Genomic DNA, 21,229 nt, shown 5'->3' with positions numbered 1-21,229 from the left:
GGGCGAAGGAGGCGCGAAGCCGCTCTGTATTCACTGCGCTAGGGGGACAGGGGGGAGCACTCAGTGACCCTAAATTAATCGCGCTCCCCTGTGAGCTGGGACACAATCTTCTGATCAGGCTCCAGCGAAGCCTCTCCTCCCCTCAACTGAGCAACTCCATGAAGCTGAAAATGCTTTGTCAAAAACACCCCCCCCCGCCCCCCATCCCCCATCCCCGTCCCCCCCACAAACACACCAGAAACCCAGCAGGAGAGGAGGCCTCATTACTCTCAGACTGGGAAGGTTGAAATTCTTTTTTGCTTGCTGTGAAAGTGAATCATGAATTTCTTTACCCAACCCCCATCCCACCCCACCCCCCCTGTTTTATTTTGGACAGTGAAGCAGCACGTCCCATGGGCTTTCCGCCATCCCAGATAAAGAGAGTGCACAGTGGAGGAGTGGTGTTTGTTTATTCCTGGTTGGGCCCAAACCTTTAATTACAACACGAAAACTGAACGAACTTACAGCCAGCAAAATTAATCAAAAGGGGAGGGGGTCATGTAAGCTTGGCACTTCATAATTAAAGAATGCCTGGGGAGCGGGGAGGGGGAGGGGGGGCTCCTAAATTGGACCCTCTTCCAGTGAGCTGCATTATTGGTCTCTCATAGGCTTGTGACAGTGTCTGTTGGGGAACCATGGCTTGGAGCGAGCTTGTCCAATTGGCCAACATAGTTCCCAAAAGAGCGCCCGTCTGGGAGACCCTGGGTTTACCGGCGGATTTACGGCACCCGGGTCGGCAAAGGCCTCGCTCTGCGGCGACACCGCCACGCCAGTGAGTCAGTGAGTCAGTGAGTGAGTCACTGAGTCAGTGAGTGAGTGAGTGACTGAGTCAGTGAGTGAGTGAGTGAGTGAGTGAGTGAGTCACTGAGTGAGTGACTGAGTGAGTGAGTGAGTGAGTGAGTAAGTCAGTCAGTCAGTCAGTCAGTGAGTCATTGAGTCAGTGAGTGAGTGAGTCAGTGAGTGAGACAGTCAGTCAGTCAGTCGACGTGCCAGACAGGATCAGCAGTGTATGTCATCCGTTCCTCCCAGTCTAGAACGTCCCAGCGGGATTTCAGATGCAGTATGCCTTCTGCGTCATACATCCACTGCCTCTGTCCACTAACACTGCTCTTCCATTACATCACGCCTGTCACTACATCCACTGCTTGCTGTTCATTGACATGCTCTGCGTACACATCCACTGCTTCTGCGTTCCATTACATCCACTGCCTTCTGCGTTCCACTACATCCACTGCCTTCTGCGTTCCACTACATCCACTGCCTTCTGCGTTCCACTACATCCACTGCCTTCCATCATCACCTCGTTCCACTACATCCACTGCCTTCTGCGTTCCACTACATCCACTGCCTTCTGCGTTCCACTACATCCACTGCCTTCTGCGTTCCACTACATCCACTGCCTTCTGCGTTCCACTACATCCACTGCCTTCTGCGTTCCACTACATCCACTGCCTTCTGCGTTCCATTACATCCACTGCCTTCTGCGTTCCATACATCCACTGCCTTCTGCGTTCCACTACATCCACTGCCTTCTGCGTTCCATTACATCCACTGCCTTCTGCGTTCCACTACATCCACTGCCTTCTGCGTTCCATTACATCCACTGCCTTCTGCGTTCCATTACATCCACTGCCTTCTGCGTTCCACTACATCCACTGCCTTCTGCGTTCCACTACATCCACTGCCTTCTGCGTTCCATTACATCCACTGCCTTCTGCGTTCCATTACATCCACTGCCTTCTGCGTTCCATTACATCCACTGCCTTCTGCGTTCCATTACATCCACTGCCTTCTGCGTTCCATACATCCACTGCTCTTCCTAACGCTCTTCCACTACATCCACTGCCTTCTGCGTTCCATTACATCCACTGCCTTCTGCGTTCCATACATCCACTGCCTTCTGCGTTCCATTACATCCACTGCTTCTGCTTCCACTAATCCACTGCCTTCTGCTCCACTACATCCACTGCCTTCTGCGTTCCATTCATCCACTGCCTTCTGCCACATCCACTGCCTTTGCGTTCCACTACATCCACTGCCTTCTGCGTTTAATCCAGCTCGCGTTCTACATCCACTGCCTTCTGCGTTCCACTACATCCACTGCCTTCTGCGTTCCATACATCCACTGCCTTCTGCGTTCCACTACATCCACTGCCTTCTGCGTTCCACTTACATCCACTGCCTTTCTGCGTTCCATTACATCCACTGCCTTCTGCGTTCCACTACATCCACTGCCTTCTGCGTTCCACTACATCCACTGCCTTCTGCGTTCCATTACATCCACTGCCTTCTGCGTTCCACTACATCCACTGCCTTCTGCGTTCCATACATCCACTGCCTTCTGCGTTCCATTACATCCACTGCCTTCTGCGTTCCATTACATCCACTGCCTTCTGCGTTCCATTACATCCACTGCCTTCTGCGTTCCATTACATCCACTGCCTTGTGTTCCACTACATCCACTGCCTTCTGCGTTCCATTACATCCACTGCCTTCTGCGTTCCACTACATCCACTGCCTTCTGCGTTCCATTACATCCACTGCCTTCTGCGTTCCATTACATCCACTGCCTTCTGCGTTCCATTACATCCACTGCCTTCTGCGTTCCATTACATCCACTGCCTTCTGCGTTCCACTACATCCACTGCCTTCTGCGTTCCACTACATCCACTGCCTTCTGCGTTCCACTACATCCACTGCCTTCTGCGTTCCATTACATCCACTGCCTTCTGCGTTCCACTACATCCACTGCCTTCTGCGTTCCATTACATCCACTGCCTTCTGCGTTCCACTACATCCACTGCCTTCTGCGTTCCACTACATCCACTGCCTTCTGCGTTCCATTACATCCACTGCCTTCTGCGTTCCATTACATCCACTGCTTGGAATTAGTTGTTATCGTCTCTGCTTGCTTATTATTTATTGAGATCAATCTCAAAAATGTGGGCGTGTGGGTCCTTGCTTGTGCTGGAGTTGTTTATAATGAGCCATCCCATCTTCCAGAGATGATCACTGAGAGGACATTTAAAGGTCACAACACGTGACACTGAAGACTGAAATTTAAAACTGGTTTCCCCGCTCAGCAAGCCAGTCTGACATGGCACTGATGCAAAACCACAGTGCCACTGCTGTCGTGTTAGAGAAACGTTTTCAGACATTTAGGCTTTAAACTGGTTTTAATTTATTCCCAAATTAAAATGAGAAGAGAAAATTAATTTTCACAATGTGTTCTCATTTTCCAACAGCTAAATATTGACCATTATTAAAAATAATTAACAAATATCTACAGAATGTTGAAGCAGAACAATCCTATTGAATAAGAATATTCCGCACGACCAGCTTAGGGAGTAGAACATGCGCAGTGGTCCATGGGTAAGCAGCTTAGAGTACGCTCCCGGAGATTGTGGGTTTTGGAGAACGTCGCTGGCCGATTTAGGGATTCCGAGCACAAAGAAGCTTTCCTGTTCCCGTAGCGACTAACGCGCCTTGTCATAAATGCACCAGAGCACAGTTCCGATATGTATTTTCAGCCTCTGATAGCACCTTGAAATATCAATTTCCTGAACCCCCAATATACGCCTGACGCCCCTGCACGGGAGAGTAAATTAAAATCCGTCATGCCCAGTGTAGTGTAACTGGCACAGCTAGTTTTCTGACACCAGCAGACTCTGATATAAAAAGGTTACTAGATCAGTAAAGCTGATGTAATGCATTTGCACATGCGAAGGGTTAACGTTGGTCGCGGACCGAAGAGTTTGCTTTCTCCACATAGCACTGTGTTTGCACTTTTGGAACAAAGAGACATTTATTATTTTTTTTGTTTTTTTTTCAGGTAATGGTGTCCCTGGGAAAGAATGTGCATTCTCTTCCCCAAACTCAATATGCTCACCAGCACTCTCCCCCTCTGTTCAATATTCCTGGGACAGGCGGAGTCAAGGACGGGTATGAATCACCCGCATCACTATTAAGAGTCGTACCTCTCTGTGCTCCCTCCTCCCCCCTCCCCCTCCCCCCCCTCCTCCTCCTCCCCCTCCTCCTCCTCCTCTCTCTTGCTCAGACAGTCCCTCGCCATCTCTGACCTCTGAGAATCTGAGAAAGATGGGTTTTGAAGCGAAGTGGTATACATTTCCAGTGACACTAAGTCCTTTCCTCAACCTTAGTGGACTGGCAAGACTGTTACAGTCAGAAGGGGGATTTTGGGCGGGAGTTTGCTGTCCTTTTGTGAGCAGTACTGAGGAGAGAGAAGGGGCTGTAGTGCGGCGTGGGGGTCTGAACGCTGACTTAAGGGCCCCCAAGGGCAGGGGGTTTTAATTTCCCAGCAGGCTGTTGGTTTTAATTTCTTCGCATGCGCTCGATATGCCGCCGTATAATTCAAACCCGTGCGAACACGCGCCGACCCGATGAGGCTTGTTCATCCGGCCGACCGATAAACATTAGCCTGACACGCCGAGAGTCGCGTTAATGGAAAGACATACTCCGGCAAATCCCACACGCTTTAAAATGACTGCATGAGCCGTTTGGGCACGTGTAATCAGGACCAGGCACAACCGGCACGCCTGTTCCCCTCAGCTGTGTGCCCTGTGCTCACCGGGCCCTGGTCTCGGGTTCGAGTGCCCGAGGGGAGGGCCTGCCAAAAAGAGTCAGCTGTGATGTACGGCTCTAATATTCCAGATATAGCGGGAGTCGGAGATAAAACACCAATAAACTGCAATTAGGCTTGGGGGAAGTTGGCGGGGTTTAGTGTCTATTTATTAAACGGGAGTAAGAGGCGAAGCGGTGGGGGACCCCGAGCCCAACACCGCACCAGGACGGCGGGGTGCTTAGGGACACTGTGTTGCCTGAGGCTGCTGCACTGTGAGGAGGGGAAGGAGCGCAGCAGACCGTTTCTCTCCCGCGAGTGTGAAGGCAGAACAGATGGCGAAGGCCCGTCTGTGGAGGCACTGGCCCTGGAGACACGGGAAGGCCCCGACGTTATTTCCGCTAACCTACACGGGACAGGATTCGCTGGGCCGACCGCACCCGGGTCCCAGACCTGCCTCCCCCGGGTGGTTCACACAGGAGGTCCCCGGGTCAGAGCCCTGTACGCCCGAAGGAAAGACGAAGGTTTCGTGGCGTTTCTTTGCCTTTTCCGTTTCTGTTTCGTCACGACGCTTCCCTGCCGAACCGAACCGAACGGGGGGGGGGTGCGGGGGGGGGGGACGTTTTTCAGAAAAAGCTCTCCGCAATCCTTCTGCGGCTACAGCTGCCACGGGAACCGAGGGGGGGGGGGGGGGGAGAAAGATGATCAATTTCCCCTGCCACCGTCGCCATGGAAACCCCCGCCGGGCTGTGGCACATTCGCTGCGCGGCGCTCAGCCTTCCGGCGGGTTCCCCGAGCCGTGGCGCGTAGCTATCCAACCCCGCGCACCGCCGCCTCTGCGTCAACAAAACGCCAAGCGCCAAGCGCCAACTCCTAACCCCCCCACGGGCCCTCAATCCAGCGCGTCTGCACCGGCGCTGTGACACGCAGGCTCCTATTGGCCGAGCTTCCACTAAACTAATAAATCGAAGACACGTAAAGTCACGAAAATAATGAGCTGTTCTCATTAGAGGGGGATGAGAATAACAATGAATAGCCTGATCCCCCAGAATGCAGTGATCTCTGATTATGCTTCACACACACACACACACACACACACAAAAAACTGCAAAGCGCAAATACAAGCGACTGTCAGGTGATTCCGCCAGGTGAGTAAACACACAAGCGCGTGCTCAAGCACTAATTTTAAGCGCATCAAAACTTTGTCATCGGTTCAGAACGCCTGTCACAACAGAACCGGGCCCTGAGGCCGCCTAACCCTGCGATTGGCTTAATTAAACAGTAATTACACGGGCTTAACGTGCAGTCAGCACTGCTTTCAAATGGAAGCACGGCGGGGGGGGGGGGGGGGGCAAGGAAGAGAACCCTTTCTTCTTGTGTTTCCATGGCACCCACGGCTTCCTAACAAGCCATTTACACGTCACCTTGCTGTATGTGTAGACACCCCCCCACCCCCCCTCCCCCCACACCCCACACTCCACACCAATCTATATTTCAACAAGCCCGACCTGTTGTTTATAATTTTACTTGACAATCTCCTGTTGAATATTTAATCCCACCCCCCCCCCGCCCCGGCTTAAAATAGGCGTGAGTGGCGGTAACTGGAACGCCCCCGGTCTGTTCCAGGTGAGAGAGTGCGAGGGGAAAAACACTTAGCTTCAGCCCGCTATCGACCTCCAGCTCTCCGTATCAGTACCTCCGCTCCTCCCTATCAGTCTCCTCCCCTTCCCCCGCCCGCCTGGCTCTTCCCCACTATCAGCACTCACAAGGGCGCCCCCCCCGCAGGGCTGTCACATGAGACTAATTGAATTTCGGGGGGAGGGGGCGGAGAGGTGGTGTCGGAGAGAGAGGAAGGAGCGGGAGTGCCTCGCCCGTTTCCGGTGACCCGATGACCCAGCTCAGAAGGGGCTCTGACGTCAGAACCTCCACCGCGCCCCGGCCGTGGGGCGCGCACACGCAACACGCCGGCGCTTCACATTCAAAAAGTGACAGCTGATGGCTTCCGGCGAGCTCCTCCCCTTCTTTAGGCTCTCACACGAGGGACTGGCTCTCTCCTCTGTCAGCAGAAAGCAGTACTTTCATTCACGAACCCCAAAGAGGGTGTACTAACGCACAGCACTGACCAATAAGCCGGTTCAGTGGATCTATGACAATGAAGAGGTCCAACTTTTGCGTTTCAACGCCGCAGAACTGTTAACACGAAGAAGCGTTTGTACAAAAACAGTGACGAGGGGCAGAGCTGGATAGAGCAGAGCGCACTCACGCTGCACATCTATTTTAAAGCCCTGTGCCCCCCCCCCCACTCGAGGTCTCCGGGGGACGGGCCGGAGGCGGGACAGCGAGGTGCAATAAAACCCAAATCCCGTCGCAGTATTTCAGTCTGGCTGCTGTGTGGGAGAGACCCGCTGGACCCGCGGGACGGGCGCGGGCGCAGCCATGACGACGCCCGGAACCCCCGCCACAACGCCCGCATGGGACGGGCGCGGGCGGGACGGAGGTCCCCAAACGGCCGCCGTTCCGCAGCTCGATCCCATTCGATTTCCCGCCAGGGGGTGCTGTACCAACCGAAAAGCTGGAGAAGGACACGTGTTCCTGAGGACTGCTGAGTTATGAGTCTGGGGGGAGGGGGGGGGAGGGGTGAACGCCGACTCCAAACCTGACATTAAGCGATGTTCTTTTTTTGGATTACAGGTAGGGCTGGAGAGCGCATTACTATTTGGCAAAGTCGGGGGAGACTTGGCAGAAGGCAAGCATCTGGGATCTTAATTGAATTCCGTGCTTCCATCCAGGACTCCAGTCCCAAAAACAAATGTGTCCATCAATGCCACCTTTCAGCTGGAGCTGATGTATTAAACACAGATCTGCAATTAGCATCAACCTTCATAAATATCACCGCCCCGAAACGTGGAGAAATATGGGCAGCTCTCGTAGGTTTCAACTTCTGGTGCCCACATTCATACGCGAGTTGATCTGATTACCCACAAGCATTTTTCAAATTGTTTACATTATGTTTGGATTTGTGAAGAGCCAGGGACTGATTCACTGCTTCAGAGTGCGTGATCACTGTTCCACGGAGTCCTCCTAACAGAATGGGTTTCATTTTAAGGATTAGTTTTAAAAAAAACTAAATAAAAAACTCACAATATTCATGTTTCCAATCATAACCATTAGTGGGAGGGACAGACAGAACAAGAGAAGGGAGAGACAGCAAGGGAAAAAAGAACAGAGAAAGACAAAGAAGAGAGAAAGAGAAGAGAGAGGACAAAAGGAGAGGAAGAGAGCAGGGGAAAGAGGGAGAAAGGAGAGGAGAAAGGGGGGGGGAGGAAGAGGGAAGAAGGAAGAAGAGGAGAGAGGAGAGGAGAAGGAAGAGGGAGAAAGGAAGAGGCAGGAGAAAGGGGAGAGGGGAAGAGGGAGAGAGAGAGAGGGAGAGACAGAAAGAGGGAGAGAGAGGCAGAGACAGAAAGAAGGAGAGGGAGAGAGGGGATAAAAATGAGTTTGGGAGTGAGAGCCCTCAGCTCTGTGTGACGGATGGGGTTCCAGCTCCCTGATCCTAACGCAGGAGGGATTTATCTGCCGCGCTCGCCCCCCATCAGGCAGCACCCGTGCGAGGCCTGGGCCAAGCCTGCCCGGCGACAGCCGTCAGAAATATGGCCCCCGGCGCCGCCGGCTACACCTGTGACTGATCGCCATCCGCGCCGCGCGGGCCCGGCCAATGAGTCAAGGGCAGGGGAAGAGCCCAGCCCCGCCCCCGAGCGCCAAAATAAATAAAAAAGAGTAAAAAACGGGATCTTATCTAAGCGGGATATTAATGCGCGGTACGGGTGTCGACATGGCTACAGGCGTCTAATATCCTCCCAAAGGAGACCAGCCTTTTTTCCCAGTCTGTTCTGAACACGGTGTGGACGGCATTATAATGCGGAGGCAGAGAACAGGAGAGTGGGGGCTTTTTAAAAATCTTATGAGAACACTTCTGCACACGACCGGTGAAGTAAGTGAGCATAAAAACATGCGGAATTCTGGAGGCCCGAACACCACACAGCGGTCCAATCGGCGAAGAGCACCCAGGGTCCATGGCCAATGGGCGGCAGCAAAGTGACTCCCAGTCATCTTTCACAGAAACTCAATTAGCCCAATTATTGAGCTATAACTGAAAACTTCAGCAGTTTATATGTTAATTCATTATATATATTTTTTCAGATATTTCAAGATTTAGAGATCTGTTAAATAGAAAAGTTAATACTTAATACCCTTAGTAATAAGTCCACAGCTAATTGAACAGTTATGGGATGAGTTACATTAACACATCACAGTGATGATGAAGAGTTGGCTCTGATGCCCTGCAGGAATGCCCTTAACAGCTTAGTGTGGAGTCCTGAGAGAGACCCTGCGCTGAGCTCAGTGTTCTGACTGTGTTCCAGACTGTGGCTAACCCAGCTCACCCCCCCCCCCCCCCACGGTCCCCTGCTAACCCAGCTCACCACCCCCACCCTGCTGACCCAGCTCACCCCCACCCACCCACTCACTGCCCAGCTCAAACCCACCCCCACCCCTGTCCTATGCACACCAGCTCACCCCCCACCCTGCTGACCCAGCTCACCACCCCCACCCTGCTGACCCAGCTCACCTCTTTGAAGCAGGGCGACGGGTTGCGCATCTGCTCCAGCATGGCCCACTTGACGGTGGCCTGGCGGATGTTGCCGTCGTACTCGCGGGAGCTCTGCGTGCCGCTGGGCGTGCCGCGGGAGCGCTCGTACCCGGGCTCGTTAAAGTAGGGCTCTGCCACCAGGATGAGGGACTGCACCGACACCAGCACCTGGGAACGCACAGCGCACGCGTGAGCACGCACATACACACACGCACACATACACACACAGACAGACGCACCACAACACAGACAGTACGCACCACAGAGACACACAGACATACACATATACACACACAGAGACAGGTACACAAACACACACACACACACAAAGAAACATGTACATACAGGCACACACACGCAGACATGTACACACAGGGCATGCAGTGACCAAACAACACAAACATACACACAGAGCGTGACACACACAGACATGACACACAACACACAAACACATACAAAGCACACACACACACACACATACACAGCGCGCACACACACACACACACACACACACACACACACACACACGCACGCGTAAACACACACACACACACACACGCACGCGTAAACACACACATACACAGAGAGACAGGTACACACACACACACACAGAGACAGGTACGCACCCACAAACACAGACATGTACACATATACACACAGAGAGACATGTACACACGCACACACACACACACACACACAGACATGTACACACAGGGGCATGCACGTGCACCCAAACAAACACAAACATACACACAAAGGCGTGCACACACAGACATTTGTACACACACACACACAAACACATAAGTCAGAATACACTGTCAGACTGACTGACCTGCCATTGCTTACTCTTAAGCACCACACAATGGAGATATCATTAGACTCAGGCTATCACTGCAAGGCTAATCGGAGAAGCTGCAGCGGACCTCTGGGGCTGCATTCCTCCAGCATTTTTCAAAAGGCGCTGCTCTTTCACAAATAAAACGCACTTGTGGGAACAGTGACGGGCCAGGTTCCTTAACAATGAAACATGGGCATTACTGCACTTTAAAAAGCCTAATTTAACCCAGAGCTCATCATGGAAAGCAAATACGGCGATACGTTCTCCCAGAGAAAATACTGCATGTGTTCTTTCCCCCTCCTCCTCCACGAAAAACCCTTCAATATATCTTTATTAATGACCCAATTAACAGCGCGGTGAAGGAGGCGGGGGACGCGGCAGGCAGCGCCAGGGCAAATTAAAATGGAGGAGGCAGCGCGCGCGCTGGCAGACAGAGCCCGGCTCAACAGCTCCGCGTTCGGGAGCGCCTTCCCCTTGAACCCGCGACCGCTCCACAGTCACGCCACCTTTCCCCGTCCCGCACCTGCCTGCGCACGCACACGCGGCCCGGACCAGCGCCGTATCTGAAATCAGCCCTTTGGTTCCCGAATCGATCCCCCCCCCCCCCTCCGACCCATCCCTCCCGTGCACAATTTCCATTATCGACCGGCTGCGCTAACTAGAATGATAATCGATGCGAAACGTCTCTATGAACTCTCCACAACCCGGCAGGCGCGGGAGGGGGGGGGGATTAGAGAGGGCCCGTCTGAAAGGGCCGCGTTGCCGCGGGGATCGATGGACATGCAGAACGCCTGGCTGGGTAATGGATCCCCGATTCGCTGACGGACAGGGAACAACGCCGCAGACAGAGAGAGGCGCTCCGCGGGGGGGGGGGGGGCCTCATGAGGGTTTAATTAAAAGATAATGGGGGTGCGATCGCCGGGTTAATTGGCAGTGCCAGGAGCGGGAGCGTGGGGGGGGGGGGGGCGAGGGGAGAGCAGCAGAAGAGCCGTGGACGGGCCCCAGCGCCCCTCTGCCCCCCCAGGCCCGGGGCCCCGAGCTCCTCTCTCTCTTCCCCCGGCTGTGGTGAGATTTATAGCTTTATTACCCTGATAGATATAGCGGGGCTTGTGTGCGCGGGGGGGGGGGCCCGGGGGGGCCGTGGGGCCCGATTGAATCAGGCCTCCGCCCCCACACGGCGGGGACGGTGCACCAGGGGCCCGGGGACGGCACACCAGGGGCCCGGGGACGCAGCGATCACAGATACGAGCCCCAAAGTCCCGCCTCTGTCAGCGCATTCACCCCCTCACAGCGCCGAGGAGGACAGAGCTGAGCTGTCTGCTGTTTGATCTGCGTGAGCACCGACCAGGTTAAGCACTGCCCGGGGCTGGGGGGGGGGGGGGGGGGGGGTTCTATTCCATCTGAATTTAATTCCACCCTTAATCATCTAATTCAGCTAATTAGCTGTATGATTGGACGGGCTCTCTCTCTCTCTCTCTCTCGCTCTCTCTCTCTCGCTCTCTCTCTCCAGAGAGAGGGGATCCAGGGCAATTTGTGCGGCTTATCCAGCTGCACATCAGATTTTCACAGCAGTAGATGATTCTGAAGGACAAAAAGCCTGAGATTGTAACGCAAGAACATGGCCGCCCTCGGTCAGGAAACTAAACCTGGGACAGCTGGGCTGGATTATTCACTAAAACAGCGCATAGCAACCTACCTGTAAAAAGCTAGAGGTTTGAGGGTTGGATTATTCATTAAAACAGCACATAGAGACCTACCTGTAAAAAGCTAGAGGTTTGAGGTTCGGATTATTCACTAAAACAGCGCATAGCAACCTACCTGTAAAAAGCTAGAGGTTTGAGGGTTCCACTTCTCCTCCGGTCTCCCATGCCAGGTGTTGAGTATACTTAAACACACCTGGGGAAAAAAAGGTCAAAGAAGCGACTTAGCATCAACATAACTACCGCACCTTAGCGCATCGATAACAAACGACGACAAAAGACGAAGCTTTGGGCACGCTTGGCTCCCATCGCAATGGCATCCCTGATCTATAAAGCACACGGTAATTCCTGGAGCAGCTGTCTCCTTCCATTATGAGAATAGATGTGCGCTGTCAGAGCCTTACTAATGAGGAGAAGCAGATGTGGCAGGCCCAAGCACCTCAACCGCTTTCAAAGAGCCGAAAAAAAAAAAACTCCTCTTTTTTTCACCCATCTCCATACAAAAACACCACCTTTAAAGGTAGACTGTGCCAGGCTAATTTGGTGCTCCGTTCAAGACAGCAATGGAGAGATAGTGAGCGGTTTCCCCCGTTTCTCTCTCTCTTCCCTCTAACATTTGGATTTTGAAAGGAAGGCAAGAACCATAACAGCACAATCCCGCTACAATCCTTCCCACTTTACCATCTCTCCGAGCCAGATACTGGGTCAAATACGTATTTGTTTTGGATTCAAATACTTTTCTGTGCTCTACTGATCTTGCCTGGTGTAATTGAGCCTGCCATTGTGACCAGAATGCGGGGTTTGCACTTTTGACAGTATTTCATTAGTTCCAATACACGAGACAAGATAAGTAAAGCGTAGAAAAGTATTTGACCCAGGTCTGCTTCAAACTAACAGCCTGAGAACATACAAACCGCAAATATACAGGTGATACTTGAGTAAAGAGCAGCCAAGCTCACTCAGCTAACTGAACCGGTATCATGACCAGTATCACCACAGTAAATGCTCTCTCGCCGGCTCACTTACTTTGCCGTCGTTGTAAAGATTTGGGTTAAAGCGCACGCTGTGCCCCCCAGTGGTCTCCAGGTTCACCAGGGGGGGCGAGTTGGGGTAGTCCTGGGGAAAGTACACGTCGAATTCGAAGCAGCCGTTGGCATAGGGCGTGTCAGCAGGACCGGTGATGAGGACCTGGGAAGGTAAGGAGACAAGAGAGCGAAGGTCACGTTACAGGCCAATCTCTCTGTTTAACACTGACGCACGGGGAAAACACCTGCCATCTGGACAGCAATACCACTGGAGCCAATGCAGAGTACCTTCCTGTTCCTGGGGGGAGAGCATTTTATACAAACCTGTGTGTGGATACTCCTTTAATAATAACAAAAATAAGAAGAAATTAAATTTGTATTACACCTTTTCCAGAGCCTCACTTAACAAGGTTAAAAAAACGTCCCTGGTACTCTGGCTCAAGAGTGGCATACGTGTACAGGAGAGATTTTATTTTCCGCATTAGCCGTTTGGTCCAGACAACCTGGGATGATCCGAAGCCCACTGTGATAAGAACAGCTACAGCGCCTCTGCTGCGCTCAGAGACCCAGGGTTCGGGTTCCAGTTGGCCGGGTCGCCAGTCCCGACGGGCCAGACCTTGCAGAACCACAGGCAGGAGGGGAGTCTGCTCTCAGATCAACAGCGCACCCCAAAAACAGACCTTGAGGCGACCCCGCTAACGCACTGGGGCAGGGATATATAAGGGGGCGGGAGCAAAGCGGCTGCCTGGACGAACAGCTCAAAACTGTCATTTTTTGGAAACTTCCAGAAGGCAGTGAGATTTTCTGAGCTAAAACATCGGGGTTCTCCCGGCAGCACTGAGAAGTCAAAAGGAGCAGCCATAGTGGGGGGGCAGAAACGGACCGACCTCAGCCGGTCAGGAGCCGAGTGCAGAACCCGGGCTCTGGCCCGCTCCAGCCCTGCTGCGCGACCCGTCCTGGCACCGATACAAGGCACCGCTGCCACTCTGACAGGAGCGCGCAGGTCCAGCACCCAGAATGCATTTCAAAGATTCCGAGCAGCCATTTTTCACAGTGAATGGCATAAGAGCACAAAATGGGCCCTGCGGTGGAGCTGATTACGCTCAGAGATTGTTTACTTCGGCAGAGGCCTCCAGTCTCCGGGGACGACAGGAACAGCGTCCTAACGACCAATTACGAGCGGCCCAGTGTCCAGCCTGGTCTCTGCTCAGCTCTGCTCCCCCCCCCCCCACCCCACCACCGCCGCACGCCAACGGTATTTCAGCGACGCCTAAATACGCGAGCTTTTGACATTTAGCGAATAACGCGCTGCCATTAATCAGACACGGGGTCAACGGCATTTAAATGCCAACGAGGACGACTGTGACAGCCGAAAACGTTTTTCAGAAACACGCAAAGTCTGAAAGAACCAGGCAGTCGGAAACAACCTGTTCTGGAAATGTATATGTTTTTTTTTTTACGTCCGTATGCATTCGTATGCCCGTTGTTTGATAGGCATGACCGCTAAGATGGCGTTCTCCTCGCATACAAACGCAAGACACTCATGTATAATCTGCACGCATCTTGACCCCTGGATGACTACACATAAACATGTCAAAAGAAAATTGGTTTATCTGTTGCAGACTCCTCATTAAGGTCAATGCATAGCGTGTACGACACATTCCCGGACGCGAAACCACATGAAAGTTAATTGGTTTGGCGTAGCCGTTTGTCATAGCCGCTAACGACATGGACAGACGGTCTGGCAAACAGACAGAATCAGACGGAGACGGTTTTGAGGCGAGAGCAGCACCCTTGAGCAGAAGGTAGGTTAAAGGAGCCATTACACGCTACACCTTGAGAAGCGTAGTAACTCCATCAATCTGGCTGATGGAGTCTGGTGACCTGGGGTGTGGGGTGGGGGAGGGTGTTTGGGGTTTGGGAGAGGACGCGGAAGGTGCCCCTACCTTCATGATGTCCAGCCGCTCCTCGTCGCAGCGCACGAAGACGCTGGACGAGGACGACAGGGGCAGCGAGGTGGAGAGGGTGACGGCCTCCTGCGCCAGGCGGCGGGCGCGGGCGGCGCTGTTGGCATCGCTGGCGTTCTTCACCTGAGACATGTAGTGGTAGTTGACCTTGAACACCAGCTTGCCGTCCTCGTCCTCCGAGACCATCTCGAAGGTGTCTGCGAAAAGAGAACGGGGGGGGGGTGGGGGTGTGCGCGTACGCGCGTGAGGAAAATGGCGGATTGGGGCCCCGGTTTTGGTGAACATGGTGTCTCTCTCTCTCTCTCTGTCTCCTTCCCATCACCCCCCTAACCCCCCAGTATCATCCTTATGTCCCTTCCCCAGCCCTTCCCAGCGTCCTTCACTTTCGCGTCGAGGCCTGAGCAAACCCATTAGCATTCCCCGTCGGCCGCGATTACTCGCCGCGTCTCCCCCCCTCGCGAAATCAATGGCGGCAGACCGGAGGCCCGTACTCAATCATCCCTTCCCGGGACGGATAGTGACAGACAGTGACGCCGCCATCGTGGCCCGGGGCCGGGCGGGACCGGACCGCGGTGAGGGGGGGGGGGTGCACGGGGGCGGCGGCCGCAGACTCACCGAACTGCAGCTTCTTCATGGCGGCCACGTACTTCTCCTCCAGGGAACGCAGGATGGAGAGGGGCTTGGGTCGGGTGGAGGCTTTCTTGGAAGACTCGGCCAGCTTCCTCTCTGTGGGGGGGGACGGGGGGGAGAGAGAGAGCAGCAGCCTGCCGTTAAAGAACTAATCCCTGGGGAAGGCATCTGCTCTGACACACCAACAAGAAGTCGAGGCACTCTAAACGCATGGACCACTCACAGGCCATGTTTTCAGAGCAGCAAGCCAGGTGTCCATTATAAGGCCACGGAAAACAAATGCTGTGCTTTCCAACAGCCACGCCACATGCTATACTCCTCATCTTAATATGGACGACTGCCTGCCTGCCTGTCATCTCCTTACTAATTACAGCACGCAATGAAAAACTCCATTAAAAAAAAAAAAAAAAAAAAATCTTTTTCATAGAGGTATTTTCAGCGCCATGCTGTGAGATGGGTGGTCATGATCCCTTTTAAATGCCTGAAATTGATATCCAAATAGCCGCCTGGCACACGTTGAATAAATCTGCTATCGTGACTTTATCTGAGCAGAGCCAATTCCACAGAGGACAGAGCGAGTCACTGGCGAGCCAGTTAATCATCATACCTGCTGCGATCCCCATTCACACCACTTTGGCCGGTCATTACCCTGACAGGCCCAGATACCACGGCACAATTCTCCACAAGCACAATTATATCATTTAAAAAAGAAAAAAAAGGAATCGGCACAGCGGAATTCAATTCACTTCATTCAATTCAGTGGAATTGGTCTGGGGCTGTTCTTTTCACGGTTTGGGCTAGGCCCCGTAGACACAGTGAGGGCCAATCTTAATGCAGTGATATTCCAGACCATTCTGTGCTGGACCAACTTTGCGGGAACAGTTTAGGGATGTTCCAGCCTGACAATGCCCCCCGGGGCACACAGCGAGGTCCATGCAGAAACGGTTCCGTTCGAGAACGGTGTGGAAGAAATCGACTGGCCTGCACTGAGCCCCAGACCCTCAACCCCACCCAACACCTTCCACAATTGGAAAGCCAACTTTCGAACCAGAAAAAAACGTGTGTTTTAAACCGGAGCTTGTGGGCAGAGGAACGCACACACAGCCCTGGACTTACATTCATTTACATTTGTTGCTAATGGCGCATTAGCGTCAGGCACCGACGGGCGGGAACATTCAGTTCGATATAAACGCCGTGTGCACCGGGGAGGCGACGTGATTGGCCGCTCGTTAGGCTGTCGTTTGCACTTTTAAGACAAAGTGCTAATTAAACAGTTAAACACGTCCCCTCCACTTTGGCCAGACGGGGGGGGGGGGGGGGTGGTGGGGGGTGAGGCGTCCGTCCATGACTACAACGTGGTCATTATCGCGCGGATATCCTTATGTAAAGTGACAGCGTATTGATCCACCCTTCCTATGTTTGGCCGGCCCCTCAACGTTCACTAACTCGCCCATTGATTGGCTGAGCGTGGTGAGTGACCGTGAGCCAGGGGATCTTATTAATGATGTCTGGCACGGGGTGGGGGGGGTTTGGGTCGTCAATCATGCATCACTGACACATCAAAGAGCTAAATAAAAGCCGGCAGGAGACGGCTAAGGTGTCAGATTTTATGGCCTCCGCCTCCCAGAATCCTCTCTGCTGGCCCTCTTAGCACAGGTTCACTGCAGTCGCTACTCGCTGTTGATTTGATTACTGGCTGTTAACTTAAATTAAAAATCATATCCAAGCAATGAGATAAGCCTTTTAAATAATAACTAAGGCTGCAGTAATGCAAAAGTATAATCCCCATCAACAAAGATTTCTAATTCATATTAACTAATGTTTTTTTGGATTAAAAATTGCGTATTGTCATGGCGATTTCAAAATAAAAACGTGCTTCAGGTTTCGGGTAAACTTCCATTCCTGACGCGTTCTGATTCCCTCCCTGCTAAAGGCTAAGTAACAGCGCTGAATTTGCGCTCTTGGGGAGTTTTTAGCTCGGGTGCGGTCCCAGGTGTTGGGGACCCCGTGCCGGGGGAGAGCAGGACCTCACCTTGGTTGGCCTGCCTCAGGCTGGTGGTGGCGGCGTAGACGATCTCGGCCGTCTTCTGGATGTCGGGCACCAGCAGGGTCAGGCCCTCGGGCTCCGGGTCCGAGGACTCCGCCTTCGCCACCCCTTTGCTCTTGTCCTTCTTCGACCTGGGAGGGACCAGAACCACACGTGTGACGGTGAACCGTTTCAGAACCGGTGTGAACGCTAAGTTTCCATCTCCGCAAATCACTAATGCTTCACACTGACTGGCTGGCTGGCTACGCAAACCAACAACCGGTTCAAACTTTACTAGATCACACGACAGTAAAATATTTCACGCGGGCAGAAAAAAAAAATATCTGAATTCTTCGGATGTCATCGTGCGATCGCCAAGAAATTTGGCTAAAAAATATCGGCTCGCGCACATGGTGGGGCTTATTATATAATTGAGAGCAGAAGGTAGAGAGCGGAAGTCCAAACGCAGATCTCGGGACGACTCCTAGTCCTAGCCCGCGGCTAACGCTAACGCTAAGCGCACCGCAGGTGAATGGAGGCGCTACGCGACATGGACGCCCATCAGAAATACGGAATCCCCTGTAGCACTGCGGAACATCCAAGTCAGCACTCTCATGAAGCACGTCATGTACGGAACACGAGTGTGGGGGGGTGGGGGGGCTTTGGTTTATTAATTTTTTATTTATTTTTTTCTTGGGTGCGCAGTGTTCCAGGCCCCTGTATGACGGGTCATCAATCTCGCAGCGTCGCTAAATCACTTTAATCTTTAATGTCGCGCGGAATTGTGCACCAGACTGGACAGGAAGGCCGGGAACGGGTACCGGTTGGGGACCAGGCGTAGCACGACTGTATCAGGGGCAATATTGTTTTTTTTTTTTTTTTTTTAAAAGGAAAGGCATGACATCACCTGGTGAGCTCCACCAATCACTGAGCCTGTTGGTAACAGCAACTAGGACAGAGGCTATGGTGGCTTGGGCTTGATACTACTCCTCCTCCTACAAGGACTCTGGACGTACAGCCAGAAATCAGCCACTTCCCGCAATCACAGCTGTTATTAGAGGCTATTACCAATCTACTCTGTGATTGGTGGAGCTCCACTCAGTATTCTGTGCCTTCACACAGCCAACCCCTGGGCTAAACCAGGTCTCTGCCTGCGTTCCATATACGGCAGTTACTGTTCTAAATACCAAACTGCTCTTCAGCCTCCATTTTATATGCGTATAACCAGTCGCCCCCAGGAAATTAGACTTTTAGGTTCTCGGCTTCCTGAAGCTGTTAAAAACTACAAAAGACCCTTTCAAGTCATCATGAGGCTCTGGAGAAAAACTACAGTGAAAAATTGTAAGACCTGGGGATGAAAGAGATGCTGATACCGGGGAAAGAATCGGAGGTCATTTCAGGGTCAGGGGGTTTTCACGACCTTATTTTGAAGTTGAACACTGGCCTGTCCCCCTCGTACCCCCACCCCCCACATCGCGGTGTCACAGAGGGAGAGGGCAGTGGGAGGCAGCCGTCCACATCCAACACCCGCAAGCACAGGCACGCACACACACACACACACGTACGCACGCACACACACAATACACGCACGCACACAGCACATACACACTCACTCTCACAGCACACACAGCTCTCTCTCACACACACACGCACACACACAGCTCTCTCTCTCTCTCACACACACACACACACACACACACACAGGCACACACACAGCTCTCTCTCTCTCTCTCTCTCACACACACGTACGCACACACGCACGTACGCAGACACACAGCTCTCTCTCTCTCTCACACACACACACACAGCACACACACAGCTCTCTCTCACACACACACGCACACACACAGCTCTCTCTCTCTCTCACACACACACAGGCACACACACAGCTCTCTCTCTCTCTCTCTCACACACACACGTACGCACACACGCACGTACGCAGACACACAGCTCTCTCTCTCTCACACACACACACACATGCACACACAATCTCTCTCACACACACACGCACACACAAGTCTCTCTCTCTCACACACACACGCACGCACACACACACAGGGACTGACAGGATATAAGCGGATGCAGATCACACTCGGGGACCCTGGGGCTGATCTCATTAGAGGCTCCGCGGTGCAGTCTGCCAGCCGCGACGCGCGGGGCGCGGATTCGCCGCTTACCAGGACGTTATCGGGACGGCGTGTGCCCAATCAGGGCTTCGGGGCCGGGACGCACACATCCACCCTTTTAATCCTAATTGTGCTGCTGATGTGCACTGATACCCAGCACCGGCTAGGATCCAACCCCCCTGGGGGGGGACCAGCACCGCCTAGGATCCAGCCCACCGGTGGGGGGGGGCCGAACGGCTTGTCCTGCTGCCGCACGCTTTCATACGGGCCGAACGCACACTGGGCAATATTTACAATTCTCCTTCTTTAAAGTGATGCTTCGCCGTTTTCCAGAAGCAGTACCGCCTCTTCAGGGACGCATTGGCCTTAAACTGATGACACTACGTATATGAAAGCCCACCACGGGAGTGTGATTATTTTAAAATATATTTTAAAAACCTGGCCTTGACGCTCACGCCCCATTTGGGCTCAGACTCAGAAGCCTTTCCGAGCCGGCTGATGACAGGCGTGAGCGGCTCGCAGTAGCCCGATTAGAAAAGAGCACGAGTTCCATTTTGTAAAAATGCACGGGAGGTCGGCAAAGAGGGAGTGTCCATTTCACACCCCGGTGGGACGTGGGGCACGCGGGGGGGCCATGGCAACCCCGACCCCTCGCCCGTCCAGCGAGAGGACCCAGGGGAGGCGGTAACACAGTAACGTGGCTAAAAGGGGTCACGTGGATTAAGAAAGACGATGGCGTATCACAGACAGTTAGCTCTGACGGACAGGACGATGCGCTCATCGATAATGGCCGCCAGGGCGCCCCTTGAACCGCGAGCACCGAGGCAGCGCTGAAGCCGCTAAATCCCGGTAAGAGCACTCTGGGCGGGAATCGTCGGGGGGGGCTAACTAAGCCCAGAGATAAACGTGAAGGTTTCTGAGCTACGCTAACGAGCTAAACCCACCACTGGCTGCGGCCAGGGACCCACAGGAGGGTCCGCCTCGTATCGACGTCCGCTGATAAACGCTTTGAACGTGACATCATCGGCTCGAAGGCAAGATCACGCGCGATAGGACGAGCTGGGGTGACGCAAGACGCACGCACCGCTGCTGCTGGAACTCAAGTGAAAACGCAACGCTCGAAAACTAGCCTAAGCAGACTAGTCTGAGCACATTTAATTACGTTCAGTTAATCATTTTTACCAGCCGAACACGCAGCCAAAGCTACCCAGACGCTCGGTAGCTCTCCAGACTTACGCTCTCCGCTCAGTAACAAAGTGAGCAACTTTGAATATTTTCTTGCACAAATAAAATGAGTCACATTTTCTTCCCCCTGATGACTTCGCTCGAGCTGACATCTGGGCTCATTTACCGCCTCCCTGACTGTGGAAACTTGGTAGCGGTCCGTGTTCTGCGCGGCGTCGGCGTCAGAGCAGACACACACACACACACACACACACGGCCAGACAGATATCCGTTACTGATACAGGCCCAGGATTTCCGCACCGCGCGTCCCCGGTTCCAGCCTCTGCTGACGTCCAGGAAAGGCACTTCATTTAAGCTTTCCCTTTCAGGGAGGAAAGTTACCTTCACACTGGACACCAAAAAAAATGACAAACTGGAGACTGACTGAGCGGCACTCTGTCGCGTTTCAACTCAAAGACCCGTTTCACCC

General features: G+C 53.2%; 1 protein-coding gene across 1 annotated transcript in view; it reads right to left on the bottom strand.

Moving 5' to 3' along the window:
- The window catches only part of birc6 (baculoviral IAP repeat containing 6), a 133,345-nt gene that overhangs the window by 2,564 nt on the left and 109,552 nt on the right, over nucleotides 1-21,229 (bottom strand). The window contains exons 69-74 of the mRNA XM_064318120.1: nucleotides 17,456-17,601; nucleotides 15,409-15,519; nucleotides 14,773-14,990; nucleotides 12,828-12,989; nucleotides 11,920-11,997; nucleotides 9,243-9,431 (exon numbers count right to left, since the gene is read on the bottom strand). Of these exons, the coding sequence (XP_064174190.1) occupies nucleotides 9,243-9,431; nucleotides 11,920-11,997; nucleotides 12,828-12,989; nucleotides 14,773-14,990; nucleotides 15,409-15,519; nucleotides 17,456-17,601 (904 nt within the window). The remainder of the gene's footprint in view (nucleotides 1-9,242; nucleotides 9,432-11,919; nucleotides 11,998-12,827; nucleotides 12,990-14,772; nucleotides 14,991-15,408; nucleotides 15,520-17,455; nucleotides 17,602-21,229) is intronic.

This window comes from Anguilla rostrata, chromosome 18, assembly GCF_018555375.3.
Source record: "Anguilla rostrata isolate EN2019 chromosome 18, ASM1855537v3, whole genome shotgun sequence".
Lineage (NCBI taxonomy): Eukaryota > Metazoa > Chordata > Actinopteri > Anguilliformes > Anguillidae > Anguilla > Anguilla rostrata.
This window is presented reverse-complemented; position numbering and strand designations above follow the sequence as displayed.